The 22,025-nt window shown below is 39.0% G+C and overlaps 1 protein-coding gene across 33 annotated transcripts in view; it reads left to right on the top strand.

Moving 5' to 3' along the window:
- WNK2 (WNK lysine deficient protein kinase 2) overlaps window positions 1–22,025 on the top strand; it is a 115,047-nt gene that overhangs the window by 6,352 nt on the left and 86,670 nt on the right. For all 33 annotated transcript variants that reach the window (XR_014522448.1, XR_014522449.1, XR_014522450.1 and 30 more), the window contains one exon: window positions 20,952–21,124. Coding sequence is in view for 29 of the 33 variants with exons in the window: in XM_083489094.1 (XP_083345220.1) it covers window positions 20,952–21,124 (173 nt within the window). In the remaining 4 variants the exon portion in view is untranslated. The remainder of the gene's footprint in view (window positions 1–20,951; window positions 21,125–22,025) is intronic.

Below are 22,025 nucleotides of genomic sequence, written 5' to 3'. Positions count from 1 at the left end.
ATCTTTAGGCGCCAGGTGAAAACATCCCTCTTCAACCAGGCCTTTGGCTGATTAATATTCTGTGGCAGGATTTCCCAAACTTGGGTCTCCAGCTGTTGTTGCACCACGTTCCTATCATTTCCATCATTCCTAGCTACAAGGACCAGTGGTCAGGGCTGATGGGAATTGCAGTCCAAAAACAGCAGGAGATCCAAGTTTGGGAAACCCTGTTCTCCGATCTTTTAAATGTGTTTGTGCAAGAGGTGTTGTTGTTTTGTTTTAGCTATTTATTTTGTGCTTCTGTCCTGTATCTTTAATCTTGTGGACGGGCCTGAGATCTTCGGATGAAGAGCGGTGTATAAATTTAAACAACAGTAATAATGGTAATAACAATAAATAATACCATGCTAAACCATAGTTTAGTGTGATGGGAATGAGCTTAGGTTACTCTTGGGTTCATACACTCACTCTTTCTTAGAAGAATTTTTAGCTTAACTGTGGTTCCCATTTTTAGCTTAACTGTGGTTTGTCATTATATCCAAACCTGGAACTGTTGTTGGTTTTAAATATGGTTTAGCTGAACAAGCTAGGGCAATCTTCCCAGCCCAGTCCTACCTGGCAGTGCCAATAAATCATGGTTTGAAGTTGGCAGCTCTGGAAGTTGAGAATAGAGCACTTGAGCTCCTGTGCTCATTTGTGTAGTAGTTCCAAACAGTGGTTTAGTGTTATGTCCGAATGCAAGTCTTAGAGCCTGATAAGTGAAGTTCCAATAATGTAGAGGAGTGACAGTTACAGAATTGTATCCAATGTTAGCCCTACGTTCAGAAGACCCTGTGAAATTAATGGTGATTGCTAACTTAATTCTGTTAATTTCAGGGGGTCTACTGAGAGTATATATTAGTTGGCTACAACCAAGACTCTTTAAAAGGATTTTATTTCTGTGTTTACCAATCAGAGTACTTTTACAATTTTTTTAAAAATAACTTAAGCGGTTATAATTCAGTAAGCTGAACAATCCCTCTACATACTAGAAAGTTGAATAATATTACTGAACTCATGTAGGAGGATGGAAAGACCCTTCACAAAGTCAATGATAGATCATCAGCATGTATCAAATGTCTATCCTCCTGTCTGGGGCCAGCACCAGGCTTTAACAGGCCCTCAGCATGGTGCCACAAGATCCCTGCTAGGCACTTCTGCTATCCCTGCCACAGTTTCTCTCGCACACACTCTTACTGGCACTGGCTGCCATTCATTTTACTCAGTGTCTCTCCCCCCCCCCCCCCGAGACATGCTGACCCACCAGGCAGTGGCATTTTGCGTGAGAACTGAGCTGCTTCTTGGTTCTGATCTTTGGTGGTGGCTGTCGTGTTAGGTCCAGCAAAAACAGTTTCCAAAGTACATTTCCAAGCACAGTTCAAAGTGTTGGTGCTGACCTTTAAAGCCCTAAATGGCTTCGGTCCAGCTCCGAGATGTGAGGTTACAGGGAACCAGGCTGAGGGCCTTCTCAGTAGTGGCACCCGCCCTGTGGAACGCCCTCCCATTAGATGTCAAAGAAATAAACAACTATCTGACTTTTAGAAGACATCTGAAGGCAGCCTGTTTAGGGGAGTTTTTAATATTTGATGTTTTATTCTGTTTTTAATCTGTTGGGAGCCGCCCAGAGTGGCTGGGAAAAGCCAGCTGGATGGGCGGAGTATAAATAATAAATTAATATTATTATTATTCCCCATGGTATTAAGATAAAACCTGAAGTTCACAGTCCTGTCTGTCTGTATCTCTCTGTGAAATGCACATGGCTGGAAATAATACATTTGCATGAACATATTGCAATGTTACAGAATTGTGTGAAATATTATTTCATGTAGCTGAAGAAATGTAATGTGTGAAACAGTGTTCAGATTTCTGTTGACAAATGAAACGGTTGAAACTAAAGAAGGCATGTGATGACTGTGTATCTTGGCTTGAACTCACCATGTCAGAATATATCTCCAGTTATTTGTTTGAAAGCAGCAAATAGCCAAGAAGCTCCATTTAGATGGGGTTTTGTGTATAGTTGGGTTATGTAATCTTTTAAGGGCATGTTCAAAACCATGATTGTAAAAGGACAGATCTGTACTCTTTCTTTGGCTGGCATTTCTATCGTCTTTATTTAGAATAGTTGGAATGTTTCTATGTATATCTTGCAAACTGCTTTAGCTTTTTCTGGTGGAGGAACACTCTATGTTCTCAGTAATAAAAAATGAAAGATAGTGTGGTGGGGGATACTCTTGCTGGCTTGCATTCTGTTTTACAAATAAACTTATTTAATTTATTTAAGAATAAAAACATTATCACAGAAATCTGTTTATGTTGCTCCTCTTAATATGTCGGCACCTCCTCCTTGGAGGTAGGGTGGGATACAATGAAAGAAATAGAAAATATTTCTAATTCTATTGAACTGGGGGTGAGCACAGGAACCCAAATGATGAGAGTTGTTCAGCACATTGCAAGCTTTCAGGAACCAGGCTAGCCAGCAGGGATCTACTCTGTTGTGATTTAGGGCAACAGGGTTGGATCTGTGGGATCTATGCAGTATCTGATTCAGAGTGAGGCAAGGAAAGTTAAGAGTTGTGGTCCAAGGAATAATTTATGTGCCGAGGCAAAGAAGCCAGGAAAGCTATGGAAGAACGGGCTGGTAGGTGGTGGTTTTGTGAAGGATTGGCATAACATGGTTCTCTTCTAAACATGAGCAAAACAGTAATGGGAGGACGGTGACACTGAATATGCATATTTATGCCCAATATCCAGCAGAAAATACCCAGGGACAAATATTGTTTGTGGGATTTGAAACTGAGCTATGGAAAGTGAGCCTCTGTTGTGCAACATGCAGAGTCATAAAAACGACATGCGCACACCGGCATGGTTTGATAGAGATGAAGTGCCATTAGCCATCATGTATACTAATGAAGAGATTTCGGTTGCATGCCATATAATGCTGCAGAAGAAAACCTCCAAGCGGATGAAGAAAATAGGAACCAGCTATCATTATAGGGTCAGGGTCATCATTTTCTTTATCCACATGGATTAATCTGCATAGCATTGAATTTAAATATTTTAATCAACTTACACGATAGCTTCAACAAATGCAGGTGGTTGATCCCCATCAAACTATTTGGGCATGCACTTGTGGGTTTTAGTTCTGCATCCATGGTCCTGTGGGTTACACAGTAGAGGCTCACTTTGTGCAGCTTAATTCAAAATTCATTGGATGGAACAGTGCTCCCATTTGCTTCTCCTTAATTATGTTCATGGAAGCTCCATCTTTGGCTTGAGCAAATCCATGATTGGTATTTACCCCCTCTTCCTCTTTCTCAACATTTTCTGCTTCTCTCCTTCATTTGTCACACCTTCAGTGACCTCACAGAGGAATAGGAGTAGGTGTTCCACTATCCCTACCTAAAACCAGTTAGATGTAGAAGCAAAGAGCACTAATCCCCTTCAATCAAGAGCTTTAGCTCAGATATGAATGCCAACTGTGTACTATATTATTTTAAACTTTTAAACTGTCACAGCACTGAGTGATACTTTAGGTAGCTTGATTTGGGGTTAGTCCTTCGTATAATCATCAGATTGATTGTTTGTTTGTTTGTAATAACACAGGAAGATGATCCCTACAAGTTTGTACAAATTTAATCAAAGTTTCTTTATGAGTCAGGGGGGCAGGTCAAGCACTGCTACATTACATTCTAGCATATGATCATTCAATGGTCCATTTTGGAGCCGCTACAATGTTTGCAAGATGTTTAAATAGCCAAACCTTCCATTACTAATGAGAGAGATATCTCAGCATGAGCCCTTTGCAAGCTTGCTTCTATTTGGTCTGCATATGAAATTCTGGTGTTTATGTGAGCATGGAGCTTTGAGAATGTGGGGGTGGAAATGAACTACAGGAATGAGGTCCTTTTAAAATTATGTAATGAAAGGAGAGTGCTTGGTTGCAGAAAAAACTATTTATCGAGGACCTGCACTAGAATTTCAGCTATTGATTTCATGATAGATGCCAGGGGTAGGTGCATACCTTTCTTGACCCATTCCTGAAGCTTTATGACTCCTTTATTTGCCAGATATTTGTTTTTTGTTGGGGGAGTGGATGTAGAAGCACAGTAAATACCTAAAATAACATAGTACACAGTAAATGCCTAGTCAGGACTGTTTTTCCTATCAGAATTACAAGTGCATACAGCCACAATCATGCTCTTTCCTAAGCACAGCATGCATCCCCATAACATAACCGTTAGGAGAAATCTAAAGCTTAAAATGTAAAGCTGTGCAATTGCTCAGGTGTACATAATTCCAATGTATCTTTTTAGGAAGTACGAGGATGCAGAAACTCTAATTAGTTTAAAGAAGTATGTTTAATGCTACAACCATGTTTTGGAAAGTGATGAGTATAAGCTTAAAAAGTAGGGTAGTTATGATGTGAACCAGGGGGCCCTACTGTGCAGTAAGCTGAAGCTGATTTCTTCAGGTGGTGGCAGAGCTGGCCCAAGAAAATTTGCTGCCTGAGGCAAAGAACAAGATGGGGTTTCTCCCCCAATTCTAATACAAAAGTTGACTGGACTGGCAACTGAATCTTACTTCTGTACCAATGAAGTGATGGAGACATACACAGCTCTGTCCTCTAATGGACAGGAATGTCTGGAAGCATTCCCTCCCAGCAGCTGCCACCTGTGGTAGTCACCTCACCTTGTTTAATGGTAGAGCTGGTTGGGGGTGGTAGCAGATGAAGGCAGCAACTGATGTCTGAATGGTGCAGCTATAAAATGTATAGCATAGAGGGTGTCAGTGTGCCATTTGGGTTCTGCTTCAGGCAGCAAAATGTCTTGGTCCAGAACTGTTATGAACCGATATAGCAATGTGTCAGCTGCATGAGCTGTGCTTAAATAAAATGTCACAATCCTGGATGAGTAATGAAAAGCCATTGTTGGGAAGGTAAACAGCCAGAGAGTAATATGAGCTTTAGCCCCATTTGCTGGTCAGTGGTTTTTGCTATAATAGGACATAAAACACTTTTCAAGGATTCTGTACGGCTGTTAAGGACAGAATCTAATATAGAGCGCTCTAGTTTTGGTCTACCTAGAGTGATTATTTTCTGCATCTGTTTGTTTTTTGATGGAAACTCATACATGCTTTGATTAGTTTAGTTAATAGGGTCTTGAAATAATCAAACAATTCTTTTATTGAAGTAAACTAATTCTATAAGAGGTTTAAGCTAATGGTGAGCAGGTATTGGAAACAAGATGGAGTAAGGTCAAAATGTCAACTTTTTCCTAATAGGATTTTCTGAGATGTGATGTTAAATAACTTGCACTGACTTAATAGATGCCTTAATTGCAGGGAGTCAAACCACACTTGATCTTAAAACTGAAGCACAGCAGACCCTGTAATGGATTTATAGCTTCAGGGAATCTTATTGGGATGGGCAGACTCTTAGTTGTTGTTTTTGTTTGTTTTTTAACATACTTATAATTAAAGATTTATTGGTTTACAAAAGTATGTGCAATGTCTCTTTTTTCAAGTTAAGTTTTCAATAGATCAGTTTCATTTGTTGAGACATTAGTGTTACATTAGGAAAGAAAGGGGGAAAGAGGTGGAGGGGGGCATGGTGAGTGGGGCTGGGGCTGGGTGGCGATGCTTCTATTCTACTTAATGTATGTGTGGGGTTTTGTGTCAGCTTCACTTGTTCAGGTCCTTTTTAATATTTGCTTGTGTTGCTTTGGTGGTGAGAGAGGTTGGGGTTGGCCTAGGGTGTGGTTGTTTGTTTGTGGTTGGCTGTGGTGAACTTTGTTTTTATGTGTGAGTGGCGTAGGTGGGGTTTTTTGTATCAGGTTAGCCATATTGATTCGTATGCTGTTGGTGGATTCTTCTTGTTGTCTTGTTGGGCTGTGTATGTGATAAAGGGGAGCCATACCGGGGTGAAGGCGTCTTCTTCTATTTGTCCCCTTGTCAGTTTCAGTTTATTGGTTAGTTTTTCTAGTAAGGCTGTTTCCCATAGTGTTTGATACCAATGGCCCATGCTTACTCCTGACAGGTCTCTCCAGTGTCTGGCTATAATGTTTCATGCTCTCTCATCCTGCTGGTCTGATTTGTTTCTGTCTGCATTTTTCAGGCTGATTTTATTTGTTTTTTTGAACTTGTTTGTTATGGTACATTTTATCAAAAGTTATATAAACATCTTTATATATAGAATTATATATAGAATATATAGAATTAAACATTAGTTGAACTAGATATTAACATTTTAAGAAAGAGAGGCATCCTGGGGAAAAAATTACTTCATCTTACGTTAGGAGGAAGGTGGACACTTTTAAAGTTTGGGGCAAAATTGAAATATGCAACATTTGTTAGTTTAAGTATAAAATCTAAACTTTTTTTACTACAAGAACATGACTGGAATATAGTCAACAGCCTATAAAATAGTACAGTTTGTTGTCATTATGAATAAAGTATTAATTTAACTTTTAGAAAAATTAGAGTTGGAAATATGCTAGTTTTTGAAACTCTTAAACTGCAGTAAATAGCTCTTATTGTCTTCATGTCTGTCAGTATTGAGACAAACAGTAATAAAATTTATGCTTTGCTATATCATTTAAACCCAACATCACTTTATATAGGTTAGGGCGGACTTTGATATGGTGTTGTATTTTAGAAACTTAATGGTCAATGGGGATTATAAAACAGGATGTAACTTCGGGGATATTACCTAACTGTATACTGAATATTGTAATTAGAGGAAAGGCATTGACATGTCACTCATGGCTTGGTGCCTCTAAGTATTGATCGGTTGTAATGCAATTAATATATTTTCTTGTGTAGAGCTCTGATCATGCTTGTATGTTATTTCTGCAAATTACGAGAGAGCATTGGGACGAAGAAAAAGTATATATGAAAGAAACCAGTGATGTAGTTCAAGCTGAATGTTGCTGGTGCTGTGTGGACTTGTTATAAATATAATCACTAGTGGTATTTAGAAGTCTGCTTAATAGCTATCATGATTCAACTGCTTGATACACATTTAACTAAGGTTAGGTAATGACAGAATCAAAGCACATATTTATACAACAAGCATTAATTTATGTTATTTGGACAAACATAGCGTACAAATTGGCAATTGTACAAGAGCTTATGAGTAGCAAGCTGAGTGAGTATTTCCTTTCATTTTGGTGTTCACTGCAAGTCAGTAAATACTTAATAAAGGGCTTTCAGTCTGTTTAGAACCTTTATTTTCTTTCTCACCATTGACACATTAATAGAGAAACACATTCTCATGAAATGCTTAGGCAGTTTATATGCACAAAATGGAATAATTATTGCTCCCTCCTGCAAATTTTCAGCGGATAAGCCAGTTTATCCCTGTTATTCTTTCTGACCAATGCCTTGAATAGTACTGCCAACATTAAGAACACACAACCTGGCTTTAACTGGCAAAGTAGTTGCTGCAGCTGACCCTAAACATTAATTTTCCATTTCGATGGAACCCCAGATTGGGTCTTATAGCAATAATAAGGCTTGAATGCTAATTGTAGTATATGGAGCTATTTGTGTACAATGATTGAAGAAACTGACTTGATTTTCAGTATCACATGCTCAGTCTCCAGGCCCTTTGTATTCCTGGACAAAAGAAAAAGCTTCCCTTACAAGAAATGGCAAAGTTAAATCACTCTGGTAAGATTTACCTTCTGGTTGACTTGTAGGTTTAATAGCCAAAGTCTGTGTAATGTGCAGATTCAAATTGGCTCCAAAAATTGGCTTCAGCAAGTAGAAAACTGGGATATTTGAGTGTATGTATATACAAGTGTGAAATTCTGAAATAGTGGAATAATTTAGGAACGGATATAGTTGCAAGTATAGAAAAGTAACTTCACATATTCACATTCCAGAATGCACTGCTACTCTTTTTGTTAAGCAGGTGAAAACTGGTATTTTTACAAGATTAGTTTTCTGTTAAAATTGTCTTCTATGACTATTTTAAGCCTGCTTTTTCAATCTAAGGCCTATTGGAGATAAACAGAGTTAATTCAAGCTGAGAATATTACTCAGAAGATGTGTACACATTAAGGAGTATATGACTTGTTTATTTTTATAAACACTCCTCTTAGTTCAGATGATGAAAATCAATACTCCCATCCTGGTGCTAGCCATCAATTTTAGATCTAGTGGCTACAGTACTAAAATAAAATATACATTTACTCCTATCTGTAATGAAGTATTGACTGGACTAAGGCTATCTGTGTTTATCAGAACTCTTATAAGAATTCTTTCAGAAAGGAATTACATAATATTGTGAAACTATTTAGGATTAAACATGTCCCTTGTTAGTTTTGTTATTGCCATGAAGTTAGAGCTGGATAATAATTCAACAGCTGTTACTAAAATGCCTTGTGAATGGCGCTTTAGGCAATTGTGGGATAAAGATTTAAGTTTCTAAATAAAATGGTAGTATATGTGGGAGGGTGAAATGTCAAAAATAGAATGCAGTTCTTTGTGCTTCTTTTTCACATTTACAATGTGAACATGCCATAGTTGGCTGCTATTTACATGCAAAAAGAAGTCTAAAGTTTAATATTTACACTAGTTTCATTGTGTCCTATCCCAACACAGAGCTTATGCAGACTACGGTTTAGTAGAAGGCAGAGTCCATCTATATTGCTACAAGGTTGTGAAGGGAGTGAGTGCATTTGTACTTCCACTTTTCTCTTTTGCAACTGCCAGGATAGTGGTAGACTAGGATATAGGACCCAAGAGCAGCAGTGAAGGTGGCAGAAGGACACTGAGCATAGAAGCGCCTCAGAAGAAGAGGAGGAGGAGTTTGGACTTGATATCCAGCCTTTCACTCCCTTTATGGAGTCTCAAAGTGGCTAACAATCTCCTTTCTTTTCTTCCCCCACAACAAACACTCTGTGAGGTGAGCGAGGCTGAGAGACTTCACAGAAGTGTGACTAGCCCAAGGTCACCCAGCAGCTGCATGTGGAGGAGTGGGGAAGCGAACCCGGTTCACCAGATTACGAGTTCACCTCTCTTAACCACTACACCATTCTGGCTCCCTTACAACAAAAACTTTTATTTAGCATTTACACCAACAGTCTAGCAGTTACTTAAACTTTTATTTACCTTACAATATTAAGACATTAAACAGCTACAGTGCAAACAAATTCTATTGGCAACTTGCAAACAAAGAGTTCTGATAGTTTTCTATAGTTTCCTATAGTTCCATTCTACCCTGAAACTAACAAGGGGTGTTTGTTTGTAGGAGTGAAAGAGAAAGAGAAAGATTCTGAAGTCAATAAATGACACGCAGCTTCAATGAGGTTTCCTGGGTTTCTGAGTTGGAAGGGATGGTTCCGAGATAGTGAATGAGGAACCTGTGTCAGGTTCAGGAAGACAGCAGAGAAAACTATATGGTGAAGACGCTAATCTGTATCTCCCCAGCCACATTGGATCCTTAGACCAGAAGATCTCCCCGTCGTCTTGCACAGTCCATACTTATGCACCTACTTTGTGCAGGCAGGGGTGTTAATGGTAATGTGAGGGGCCAGGAATCTCAGACACCTACCAGTTGCGTCCTCACTCTGCCATTCTGTTATACTGCTTCAGGAGTTAATTTTGCCAGTTAGAAGACATTTCGGTAAGTAAACAGTGTATAAATCAATTAATAATAAGATTAATAAAAAGTCTTACACAGGTGCAGTCCATATATGTAGGAGGAGCCCAAGTAACAAAGGAACTCCTTTTCAGTTAATCCATGGTGCCTTTACTATAATTATTTCACAGTTAGCTGGTTACATACCAGCGTAGGGCCTCCAAACCCTGGAGAGGCCTTTTCATGCATGCCACATCTTTGATTACAATTACACAAAGGCAGTGTGTTTCAGTGTCATTGGGGCCAGCAACTAAAACACTGATTGAAACCGTTTTTGGTCTCAGGACACACTTGAAGCCTTTATGGCCTGCCATGGAGTAGCAAATAGCTCTAATTACAACCTGGCATTGCAATCCTCCAGTGACCCATGTTTGAATCTGTGCCTATACTTTGCAAAATACAGAGAATACACAGAAACAGCTTTTTCTTTTTTTGCCTGGGCAAAAGAAAAGTGTGTTTTGGAGTGAATGATAGCTGCTCAGAATGATCCTTGAAGCTACAATTGTTGCATTTTTCCTGAGCTAATATGAGAAACCTAAATCCTTTGTGACTATCTCTTTCTCAAATTCTTTACTGGACACTGAAATGAATGGGTTTTGAGCTTGTCGCCTTTGTACCAAAACACATTCTTTACCTGATTCTCTTATTGACACACTCATGTATACAAAGGTCCAGCATCCTACTCATATACAGTAATCTGACCCCTAAGCCTTATCTACCCTCATTTTCTTCGTTTCCTCATTGCAGAATCATAGTTGCCTCAAACAGGTGGAAACACGTCACCACAGTTTGCCTTAGCCTGCGCATGGTGACACACGCATGTGTGCAGCAAGCTAAAAGGAGAGGAATAAAAGTTTGTCATTACTGCTGTAATGTTTCTGTATACCCAAGGTTGTTGGGAGAAAGGATGTGGTCTGAATAGAACTGCTGTTGAACTTTGCTTTTAAGTTCTGGCTCAGAACAGTTCATTCTACTTCATGTTCTTTGCTGAAGGACAGTTCTCCCTTTGGGATTATAAAACAATGGTATGACCCAGTCAAACCATCAGACCATCTAGCTTATTATTGTATACTCCAGTTAACAGCTGCTTTGTAAGATCTGAAGCCGAAGCTATTCTAGACTTGCAAGAGAATAAAGCCGAAATGCTGTGTCCTTCTGTTTGTGTCCTCATACTTCTACAAGGTGTTCTGGCAAATTCTGTACGTGTTAAAAATTCTATTTTTTTGTGCATAGATAAGTTTCAACTAACAGTGTTTTGTTACTTTACTTCTTGTTTTGTGAAATATAAATACGTATTTTGCAATTCACAAAAACCAACATTAGTGTAATTTAGGTTTACTGTGACATTAGCTTGTCATGCAAGGTACGCCTGCTGACCATCCCTTTTCTTCGCAAGTATTAGAGGTGTAGGCTTCTTTTAAAAATCTAGAAAAATGCAACCTGTGCTGCTGATAGAAGTAATACAACTCATGCAACACATTGGCGACTAAGATACATACAATAATTACCAAAATAATTATACATTTTTATACACAAAGTGTGGGTATCTTCATGAACTTACCTAAAAAGATAAAGAAAACAATAGACTGAGTTAAGCATTTGAAAAATCCCTTGAAACCAGACATAACTTCATCTTAAGTTGGGTAGTTCATGAGTCTCTGTGGCTTTACACTAGATTTTGTATTTTTTTCAGAAGATTGATAAAGAATGTGTAATTATTTTGGTAATTATTGTATGTATATTAGTCGCCAACGTGTTGCATGAGTTGTACTACTTCTTTTAAAAATCTGGCTACCCTAGTTTAAAGTTTTATGTCTTTTGTAGGATTGAGGTCACCAGCCTTCTTCCTTGGTTGAGGTGGTTCCCCTTTAGTTTAATTGTTTCCCCATTAAAAGCCCAAAAGAGTCCTAAAACCCACCCTCTTCATTTGGGCAAGACTAGATGTCTGTCATGCACCCAATTATTTGGCTAGCACCAGATGATCAGCCAAACTACATTGTTGCCCTTCAGCTTTGGCAGTGGCCAAACACCAATCCATCTGAGTCCAAATGCCAGCACAATTCTTTGGGAGAGGCCAGACACCCACTTCCACTCCATACTATTACAATAGAAACTACCAATGTCAACACAGCCTCTATTAAGTGCTCTTAAATTCCATCACCAAATACTTTGAAGTTTACAGTAAGATAAAGCAAACATATAATCTGAACTTGGTTAGCTAATAAGTGGAATGCGTAGTAAATAAACGCTCCATTGAAAGTTTGATTTGTGGTGTACTACAGAAAACATATGCTATGAAATGAACATACACAATTTACCTTTTATTTTGAGGACATTTTAAACTGCCAAATTCCCGATGTGGGACGATATAAGTTATTGGTATCATGCAGTAAGTTTTATGAGACTTTACATACATGTGTTTATGTCACAACTTGCAATACTTTCATGTCCGGTAGGCTTTTGTTCAATGAATATCTCTTAAAAACTCATCACCACTTAGCTATATGAGGCTCCTAAGTACTTAGCTTCTATTGCCAAAGCTGATTTTGCTAATGTTAAATACTGACGTCCGCACTATTTTTATTATTTTTATTATTTTTATTTTTATCTAAATTTTAAAATATATAATATTGCCTATTAAATTATTTTCCCCTCCTGATACAGTGCAGGCAACCAAACCATCATCTTCATATAGTTAATAGGCCTTTAAAAACTCTATAGGGAACATAAGGTTATTGTGAAGCTTTTAATTTTGGATCCTGACCAAATGGAGATAATGGTTAATCCTTTTATCTTTTTTTTTTTGCTGCTGTGGCCAATGCATAAAAGTAATGATCAACGCCAAACATTAGTATCCTGTAAAATCTAATATAAAATCTTCTAAATTAAAACACTGACTCCATAAGTCAAGGTTAATGACTTGTATTAAAAGAAAATACAGCTTTTGTAGGAGGATAGCAAGATATGAAATCACAGTATGCAAGCAGCAATCACAATACTGAACCTGTCAAATAAAGGATTAAAACCTGTCACTTCTTAATGCAGTGTTTTCCTAATCCCTACTGGTAACCTTGCAGAGCAACAGCAAAATATTGTCTTTAGCCGCCAAGTGACTGAAAAACAAAACCTGTTTCCATATGTTGCCTTCCAATTGTCTTTCATTACTGCCAAATGCTTTGGCTGAGTCAAAGTTTCACCTTCATGCAGGGACAAATTCTTATAGACTGTTCAAACCTTAAGACTTCTGAAACTCCTAAATAGATTGCCTTGATGACTTTAGTCCTGAACCATAATTCAAGGTGCACCCTAAGCTAAGGTTACCAGATGTCCCCGTTTCCCGGGGACAGTCCCCAGATTTACAAACCAGTCCCTTGACAAAATCCTATCATTCCTACTGAAGTTGAAAAGTTTTCCTGGATTCATTGGGAAAAAAATCTGGTAACCTTACACTAAGCCATTTTCAAAATGAGATCTCCAACTCTTGCAAGGCTTTCCATAGCTGAGCCCTGGACTTTGTTTAAATCATGTAATAATAAATAAAGAACTTTGTGCTTCACATAAGCTGTTGGCCCTCCACCAACAGTCAACCGCAAACACCTAGAACTGGTTACGTATTTTTTCAACATGGCTTCTAGGCAGTTTTGAGCCTCAGAACCTTTTTTTTTAGAAATTAAACATAGGAGCATGCATAATATGAAATTAACTGTGTTTCTGTGACTTAAATCTACTACCGTACATCTATTATTTAAAAGGTATAATCTGTGAAAAAGGGAAATAGTTTTTAAAAATCTAGCCATCCACTAACATTTAGCCTTGATTCACGGGCACTTCTCTGGATTTCCATAGTTGTCCAGAATATACAAGTCTTCCATAAGTGCCAGTTACCCTACCAATAATTTAGATTTGATAGTTATTTAATTATGAATGTTGCATGACCTTCATACGCAAGTCTCAGACCTTATTTCCTGATTTTAAAATCCTCTGGCAAACATTTGCCTAACCCTCTTGCTTTTTGGTCTTACTAACACTTTTTCGCCTTGTGTTTTATATGATTTGTGAGCCTGACTACCCATTTCCTCATGAATTTGATCCTGAACTGTTGTGTTTAACCACAACGTGTGTCTATATAACTTGCATCCTGGGTCTGGTTTTGCATAGCTCTGATTCTTCGTCGGATTTCTTCCTTGCTAGTCTACTGTTCTTCTTAGAATAGTAGCATCTGATCCTTCTTGCTTTTCTTTCTGAAATGTGATAAGATGTGATATCTGTAGGAACGGAAGCCCTCTCTTGCAGAGAGCAGTGATTAAGTGGGTATATAAGATGTGAGACAATCTTAGGTATCCTGGTCCCAAGCCATTTGTACACCAGTATCAGCACCTTGAACTTTGCCTGGTAGCCAGCTGGCAGCCAGTCAAACCTTTCAGTATAATAGCAATATTCTGTCTCGGTGAGCATTGCTTTTTGTAGTAGCTGCAACTTCTGGGCTAACCTCAGAGGTGGCCTCACAAGGAGCCCATTTCAGCATTGCAGTCTAGAAGTCAGCAGTGCATGGATGACAGTGGCCAGGCTATCCCAGCTGCATCTGTCCTAAGCCAGGGAGGTTATCCAAAACTCTAATTACAGAGATTGGTCCATTAGAAACCTCAGAATAAGCTGCAGTTTCTTTTAGGATCTATTATGGATCAAATAGTTGAGCTACCCAGGTGTGCAATATTCCTCTTCTTTATTTTAATAAAGCAGGAATGCTGGTTAAACAGCATATTGATTATTTGTTTCAATCAAAAATTAGCATAACAGATTGTGCTATTTTTTGGATTTTGGATTTAGAGACTTCATGGGTACTTCACTACAAAATTTAGGGGAAACTTGGTTTTCTTTGCATGCTGGTGCCCTACCCTGTCCCTGTCTGGAGGACCTAGTGGCAAAAAAAAAGCTAAATCCCTAGAGCTAAGAGGTGTGGGAGGGAGGGCATCAACATGTTTGCTGCTGTACCTCTAGCAGCTTGGGGTTCACACAACCTCGGTTTCTGTGCCCTTTGACACGCAGGATGCCATTCATGCTATAAAGCAAGAATCAACCGTAACATATATCAAAGGAATTGTAGGCTGGGTTAATACGCTTGCCCTGTTAATGAGTATGGCTAACAGTGCCTGTACTTTACACCCTATCTTCCTCTGGCTCAGCTCCATCAAAACCAGCAGTGTTACCATCTCTTCTCGGTGTGTATGCTTTTCTGAGCTGATCTAAATGCTCAGGAAACAATGTATGGCAGCTTCCCCAGTTCAGAATGGAACTGTAGGAATTGCTCCCAGGTAAAGCAGCAACAACAGCAACAAAAACCCATTGCCTGTGGGAAGTTGATATATTGTTTTGTGAAGTTGATAGCTTTGTTGATGATGCATGTAACAATACACGTGCACATTCACACATGAAATCACAGTCTAAAATGACCACATGGTTTCAGAAATGTGTAAGGTATTCAAAATATGAAAAGCAGTGAATCAAGTATCGGGGTGGGGGTGGGAGAAGAGCACGTTGGACACTTTGTGTACAGATTTCAGCCTTATAAGTCCTTCCTGATTTTTCTTCTAAATGCTTTTGATTTGAAAAACATATGTTTGGTAAGATGCCAGTTCAAAATGAAACACTGCAGTATGCTTGCCTGTCAAGATAGGACAAACTTAGACCACCAAACCTTGACGGCGTTTCTTTAACCAAAAATGGGCTTCTGTGCCTCTTGTGTAATCGGAGAATGAGTATGGTTGTCTTTAGCAAATGCATAAATCATTCCCACACTATATTTCTCTGGAGGATAATTTGCTGTCAGCGTCAGCTTTAATTGTCTCTTTATCCATGAAGGCAGATGGGAGAGTTAAGCCAAATAAGGGTGTACTGCTATTTGGCTTACTAACTACCAACAATCACATCAGATAGGTGGAGAACATTATGTGGCACTAAAATGTTAAAGTTTAGGTTTCATGTCTCTGTTTCAAGTGCTGGTAGGTACTCATTCTGGCTTTTAGAGAATCATCAGTCACTTGTGCAGGATTCATTTCCACATCTTGTAAAACCCATGCAAGACCGGTGGAAAGTGCATTATATAAACCTCCATAGCATGGTTCATCAACAGTATGCCTGCTTCAGCTGCTTGTTTTGGGATGTGTCCTGGAACATGCTTTCAAACAGCTGATGCGCTATGCACCTCATCTTGGAGTCTAATTAGGGATCCAGTACTTGGTTTTGCCAACGCGGACCACTAACTCAGGGCTCAAATAGCAGTGCAATCCTTTACATGCCTTCTTTAAAATAAGCCGCATTGATTTCAGTGGGACTAATTCCCCAACAAATTGTGTATAAGACTGCACCCTAACTGTGATGTGAGAAATCCATGATCAGGATTTCATGTGGGACTTTGCCAAACAGAAATGCTAAATTGGGAAAGCACGACTAGCCTAAAGCTTTCAGCTCCTTAAGTTTGCCCAGAGCCCATTAGCAATGCAGGGAGGAAAAAGCACACAAGTACAATATCAGCTTCTAGGAAGGAACGATTTCAATCAGGGAAATAGCACAAGAGGAAAAGGTTAAAAAACTCTGCCCCAGCACTGCTTCCCTGGTCAAAATAACAGCCTGATGTAGAATTATGAATGAATACAATTGATGATCAAATAAACTACCTTAGTAGAAGTATATTTGTTCTGAATAAGGTATCCCCCCCACTCCGAAGCAATTTCCAAATGTAATTCCTAGTGTATGTAACACTATAAATTTGTTTGGTAGTTTGGATTATATAATATTGATGAAATGACCTCTGGTCAAGGCCAGCTCTAACACAAGGAAGCTAAGGGAGTTTGTTAATTTATTGTTGTCAGTTTATCTAATATGTTTCCTGGTATACCATCAATCAGTGAATTTCTTCTAGGCAGTACACAAACCACAGTCAACACTTGGAACAGGTAGTGGGGCGATATTATGCATGACTGTGTATGACACAGGTGAAGGGCAGGTTCTGTGGCATCTGAAATAGACATATTCCTGCTTGAGTAAAATGAGTAAAACATCCCTCCCAGTTGTCCTGCCCTCTCTCATCAAGGGTATATGTCCATTTGTTTATCCTCCTTGCATTAGTACACTTTGACATGAAAACAAGAAACCAGTGAATTTCTTCTAGGCAGTATACAAAACACAGTTATGGTTGGAACAGGCAGTGGGAATATAATATGCGAGGCAGGGAATAGAACAAGCTGAAGAGCATGTTCTGTGGGATCTGAAATACACATATTCCCACTTGAGTAAAAAAATTTCCCAGATGACCTGCCTTTCCTCTTCCATCAAGGACATATCTGTTTGTTTTTACTGTGAGTGCAGTATTAATGCACCACCTTAGACTCAAGTTTCTGAAGGGGAAAAGCAAAGCAAGAACCCCCCCCCCAACTTCTTACCAGAATGGTGGGAGCACATTGGGTGGTGATGGCTCCAGAGCGTATCTTCCTCCCTGAAATCTGGCAGCACCCACGGCTGCAGCTGCCTGAAGGATTTATAAATGGATTTATCTTTATCTTTGTCCATCTGTTCTATCTTAATCAGCTGGTTAGAGTAATTAATGGGCAAATTATTTATCTAATAATATTCTAGATGAAATACTGTGTATTCAAATGGATGACAGAACTGCAAGAAAGTTCAGTTAAATTGACTTGAGCAGGCTATTTTTAACCACAACTTATTTCTGTCACAAATGGATTGGAAACGTGAATCTGTTTAGTCTGAACTAAAGGGGAATAAATCAATATATTGGGTGGGTGTGTAGCCGTTTCTATGTTCAGGTCACCTTCAGTAAGGACCCAGTTCTGTATAGTCTATTTTGTTACAGTTACAGACATACCCTCCCCCTCTTAAACTACAGCTGCCTCTCAATCCCACATTTTCCATTTCTCTCTGCATCTCAGTGTCCCCAGGCCATTCCCTTGTTCCCAAACCATATTTTTGCTTAGCATCCTATTGAGCATTTCCCTGGAAATATTCCCAATGTTTCATAAAAGCTTATGTTTTACCACACACAGTTTTTGTGCAGAGCTTTCCGTTCCCTTCTCCTTCCCTCAGTAGGTGAGTCACTGAATAAATTGCCCAATATCCTTAAGGAGGTTAGCTGTAGCTTGGGGTCCGTTCTCCACCCCCCCAGCACAAAATTTACTGGGCTATGCATTTAAAATTAAAGCCTCTTAATATCATCTCACTATCTGTAAGTGTTTGCTTTATGTGGTGTGCATGGTTTGTGAAAACATAAAGGTTATCATTTGTGGTGATGTTGGCTTATTCTTTGTGGTTGTTTTGGCTTGCTCTGGGTGAAGCACTCAGCTGAAAACCACAACTAGGTGGAGTTCCTTTGTGTCACATAGAAGCTGAACTTTTAAGCCTCTTACAGAGGACTTTGGCTTGCTTTCAGTGTCATGTTCACCCTTGGGGTGTTTATACAATCTGAATATGAACTTCGGCAAGGGCATTAGGCCAGAAGTGATCTATAAATACTCTTTGTATGACTGGGACATCATAGTCTGAAACAGCATTTTATTTATACACCCCCCCCCGCACTTCTCAAATGGGCTTTTGTGGTTCTCAGAATGTTCCTATCCTTTATGAGCTGACATTGTGTTTATCATTTGTAAATTCACAGTTAAATACCCTAGCTGTATTATACAATCACACACACAAGATCAAGGTGCATTCTGCTCTACTGGCCTTGATGTATTATTCATTATTTTATGATTATAACTTTGAAATAGCATTATAACTTACTGGGCATTTCACTATATCCTGCCACAATTGTTTTGCCAGTCATACACTGACTTTTCAGATAAATCGGTGGTAAAAGGTATGGTTTTAAGTATATTGAATGCCTTTCTTATTGTTCATCATCAGAGTGTTGCTTACTTCCACCATATCTTTCCTTTTCATGCATGGAATTGCTCCAGCTTCTTCTTTTTTAAAGTGGGGAAGTGACTTAATCAACTTGGCTTAGATTGGGAAGAGAGCAGGGCAGGAAGGTTTTGCCATCCTTTCTGGCTTGCATGGGATTTCATTCCATTGTCAGACTCTTTTGTTATGTAGAAAAGAAGCTGCGAGGGTGCCTTGTTACTGATGGTGGATCACTGTGGTTGATGACATGCTGTCAGGAGTAATGGTGCTGTGAGCGCCAACTGCATCAATCTAGCCTTGACTCATTACAACAGATATGCCCCCCAAGATGCAAACAGCTGCCCTGATTGAATAGATTGCTACTGTTGCTCCAGGCAACCCTGGATCAAATCACTCTTCTAATTCTGCTTGATGAAAGCTACAGAAAACCAAGCACTGCACAGCAACAGCAACAGCAGCACCACATTTTGGACCATCACTTAGGGAGAGTGGAAGCACTGTGTTACTGTGTTGCCTTTGAGAAATGTTTCAAAGAAACCTTTGGATTATGTACTGATAGCACACTTTGATCAATGTGAAGAATCTTTAGGTCAAGGATAGAGGAATGTTGCCCTCCAGATGCTATTGGACTACAACTCACATTATCCCTGAACACGCTGGCTAGGGCTGATAGGAGTTGGAGTTCAGTAACACCTGGAGGGTCACAGATTTTCTACCCCTGTGTTGGTTAATAAATACTTTGCACTTACAGGTGATAGAAGGTGCTCTGAAATCGGCACCCCAGTCTCAAATGTAAGGCAATGAAAATTCACCATGTAGATATTTTTGTATCTTGGCATTTTAAAGAAAGTAAAATATGTTGGTGCTAAGATAATAAGGGCTATCTTTTTAGTGTTTCTTATTCATCTGTCAAATTACTTTAAATATCTTTTGAACAACCATATCTCTTAACAGGATTTTTTTAAAATTGAAGGTGGCATATTGAAGTATTGCTGCACTGAATGAATAAATTATGTGGGTAGGTGGTAATTGTGCTTGTAATATAGTGAGCTATATTTCTTTGAGTTAAATGGCCCACCCATGTAGGTTCTGCTAAATACTTTTCAAACAAAAGTCCATCTTTATTCTGCCCAGTACTTATTAATTGGGTAAAGGGCTATTTTGAGATATCTTTCTAGTTGTTGTTTTTTTTAGATAAAGCTCCTCTTTAATCCAGGATTTTGGTGTAAGATCATTTCTGTAATGAGAATTGAGCTTCTGGGTCAAACAGCCTTCACACTTGATTCAAACTTGACTGAAACCTATTTAACAGCGCCCATATTTAATGGATAAAAGAACCATTAGTAAACACTAGAAGACTGTAGCCAAATAATTGATAGGTTAGTACAAATTACCTTAAATTCTGCCTTCACCAAGTCACTACTGTACTACTTTTTGGGCTGCTGTTTCCCCCTTAGAGTTGATCAGGGGTCAGCAAACTTTTTCAGCAGGGGGCTGGTGCACTGTCCCTCAGACCTTGTGGGAGGCCGGACTATATTTTTTTTTTGGGGGGGGGGAATGAATTCCTATGTCCCACAAATAACCCAGAGATGCATTTTAAATAAAAGGACACATTCTACTCATGTAAAAACACACTGATTTCCGGACCGTCCATGGGCCAAATTTAGAAGGCAATTGGGCCAGATCCAGCCCCCGGGCCTTAGTTTGCCTACCCATGGGGTTGATGGTCATATGCTGCAATATTGGGGAAAACCACAGTTGTGAGTGCCTGAACACGGTCATAGAGAAAAATGGCCTGGAATGAGAGTTCTTTGAAGCTAGAATCATAAAGCGAGTATCACTTCTGCTAATCATACATTATTATGTTGGTTAGAAACTGTAATATGTTAAGATAATCAGATGCTTGCTTCATTATACCCCTTTGCCTTTGAATTTAATTAAATGAAGGCATGCTATTCCAGTTACAGCAAAATTAGGATAAAAATCCTTTTGATAAACCTTTTGATTCATATTATTCAGGTCTCTGCTCTTATGTTAAACCAGAAAGATTTGTAATCATGGTTGAACTTTATAGATATATTTGCAGTAGCTCCTATTTAACTGATAGTGAAGATAATGGCTTAGGTTCAAAGATCTTACTGTGTAGGTACCTCATCTTCACATGTGCTGCTGTTGATTTTTCTTCCCACCTGCATCTTTTTTAAAAATCCAACTCCAGAGGGTCAAGCAGGTGCTCCAGAGCAACTTTTCTAGAGGCATGGATAAAATCCTGTGAGCAGAAATGTGTGTTGTTGGTTTTTTTGCTAGCACAGTGGGATCCTTAGAGCCAAGCCAGTTTTCTTAAGCCAGCTACTAATAAGCAATTTCTTCTGAAACACAGGACCGAAAGCTGACGAAAGTGGAACGGCAGAGATTTAAAGAGGAAGCAGAGATGTTGAAAGGTCTTCAGCATCCGAACATTGTTAGGTTTTATGACTTTTGGGAATCGTGTTTAAAAGGAAAGAGATGTATTGTGCTGGTTACAGAACTGATGACATCTGGAACCCTGAAAACGTAAGCATTGGACAAATCGAGCAGTGCATAGTTTACCAAATGAGGTATTTGGGCAAACCACTCGCTTCATTTGAAAATATTCCATTATCATGAATTGAAGGTATCTTTCCTTCTAATAGCTTATCTGTCTTTGATCTTAACTGAGCTGAAGGCAGAGTTTCACTGCCATTCTGTCCTAGTCTGTTTTGTTATGTAACCAGTAGCTGTTCTGCCCTTATTTCCTCTTCCCCTCTGTTTTACACATGAAAGATGAATGTAGAGATTCAGAGCGTCAACACAATTTATTATTAAGCCACAATAAACCAATCCTCTGCTGATGAGAGAGGAGGAAAAGAAGCATTTGGTTCATTGAAACCAAACTGTTAATTTTGTTTTGTTAATCTGAATCATGCTAATTAATGGTTTATGGTGCTGATGATCATGTTCAGCTTGATGATGGCATCAGAAGAATAAATGTTCCGCTGCTCATGAGAATAGGCTGTATATTCCTCCCCCACCCCCTGGTATATGAACATATGAACACATCACTCAACATTTCAAGGCCACAGCACAACTTCTTAATTACTTAGATTTGAGTTGATAGATGTCAGTAAATTTATAGCAGGGACTTCTGCCACAAATCTGTAGTTTTGCAAGCACTTTCCAGCAAAGCTACTCCCCCTCCCCTGAGCCAGCAGAATGCAGCTATTCATACATCAGTTTCAAATTATGCATAATCCCTCATATCATTTGAATGCATGGTCTTTAATGTTTTAGGCTCTGAGTGGACTGAGTTAATATTGATCATCCATGGTAAGACCTCCATCTAGTTTCTAAAATAGACACAGATATTACCTTTTACCAAATGCAGTTATCTAAAATACATATTAATGTAACATCACTGTTGTGCGGTCTTAAATTC

This window comes from Podarcis liolepis, assembly GCF_965112155.1.
Source record: "Podarcis liolepis genome assembly, chromosome: 2".
In the NCBI taxonomy this organism is placed as follows: domain Eukaryota; kingdom Metazoa; phylum Chordata; class Lepidosauria; order Squamata; family Lacertidae; genus Podarcis; species Podarcis liolepis.
Note: the sequence above shows the minus strand (reverse complement) of the source record. Positions and strands in the feature narration are given on the sequence as shown.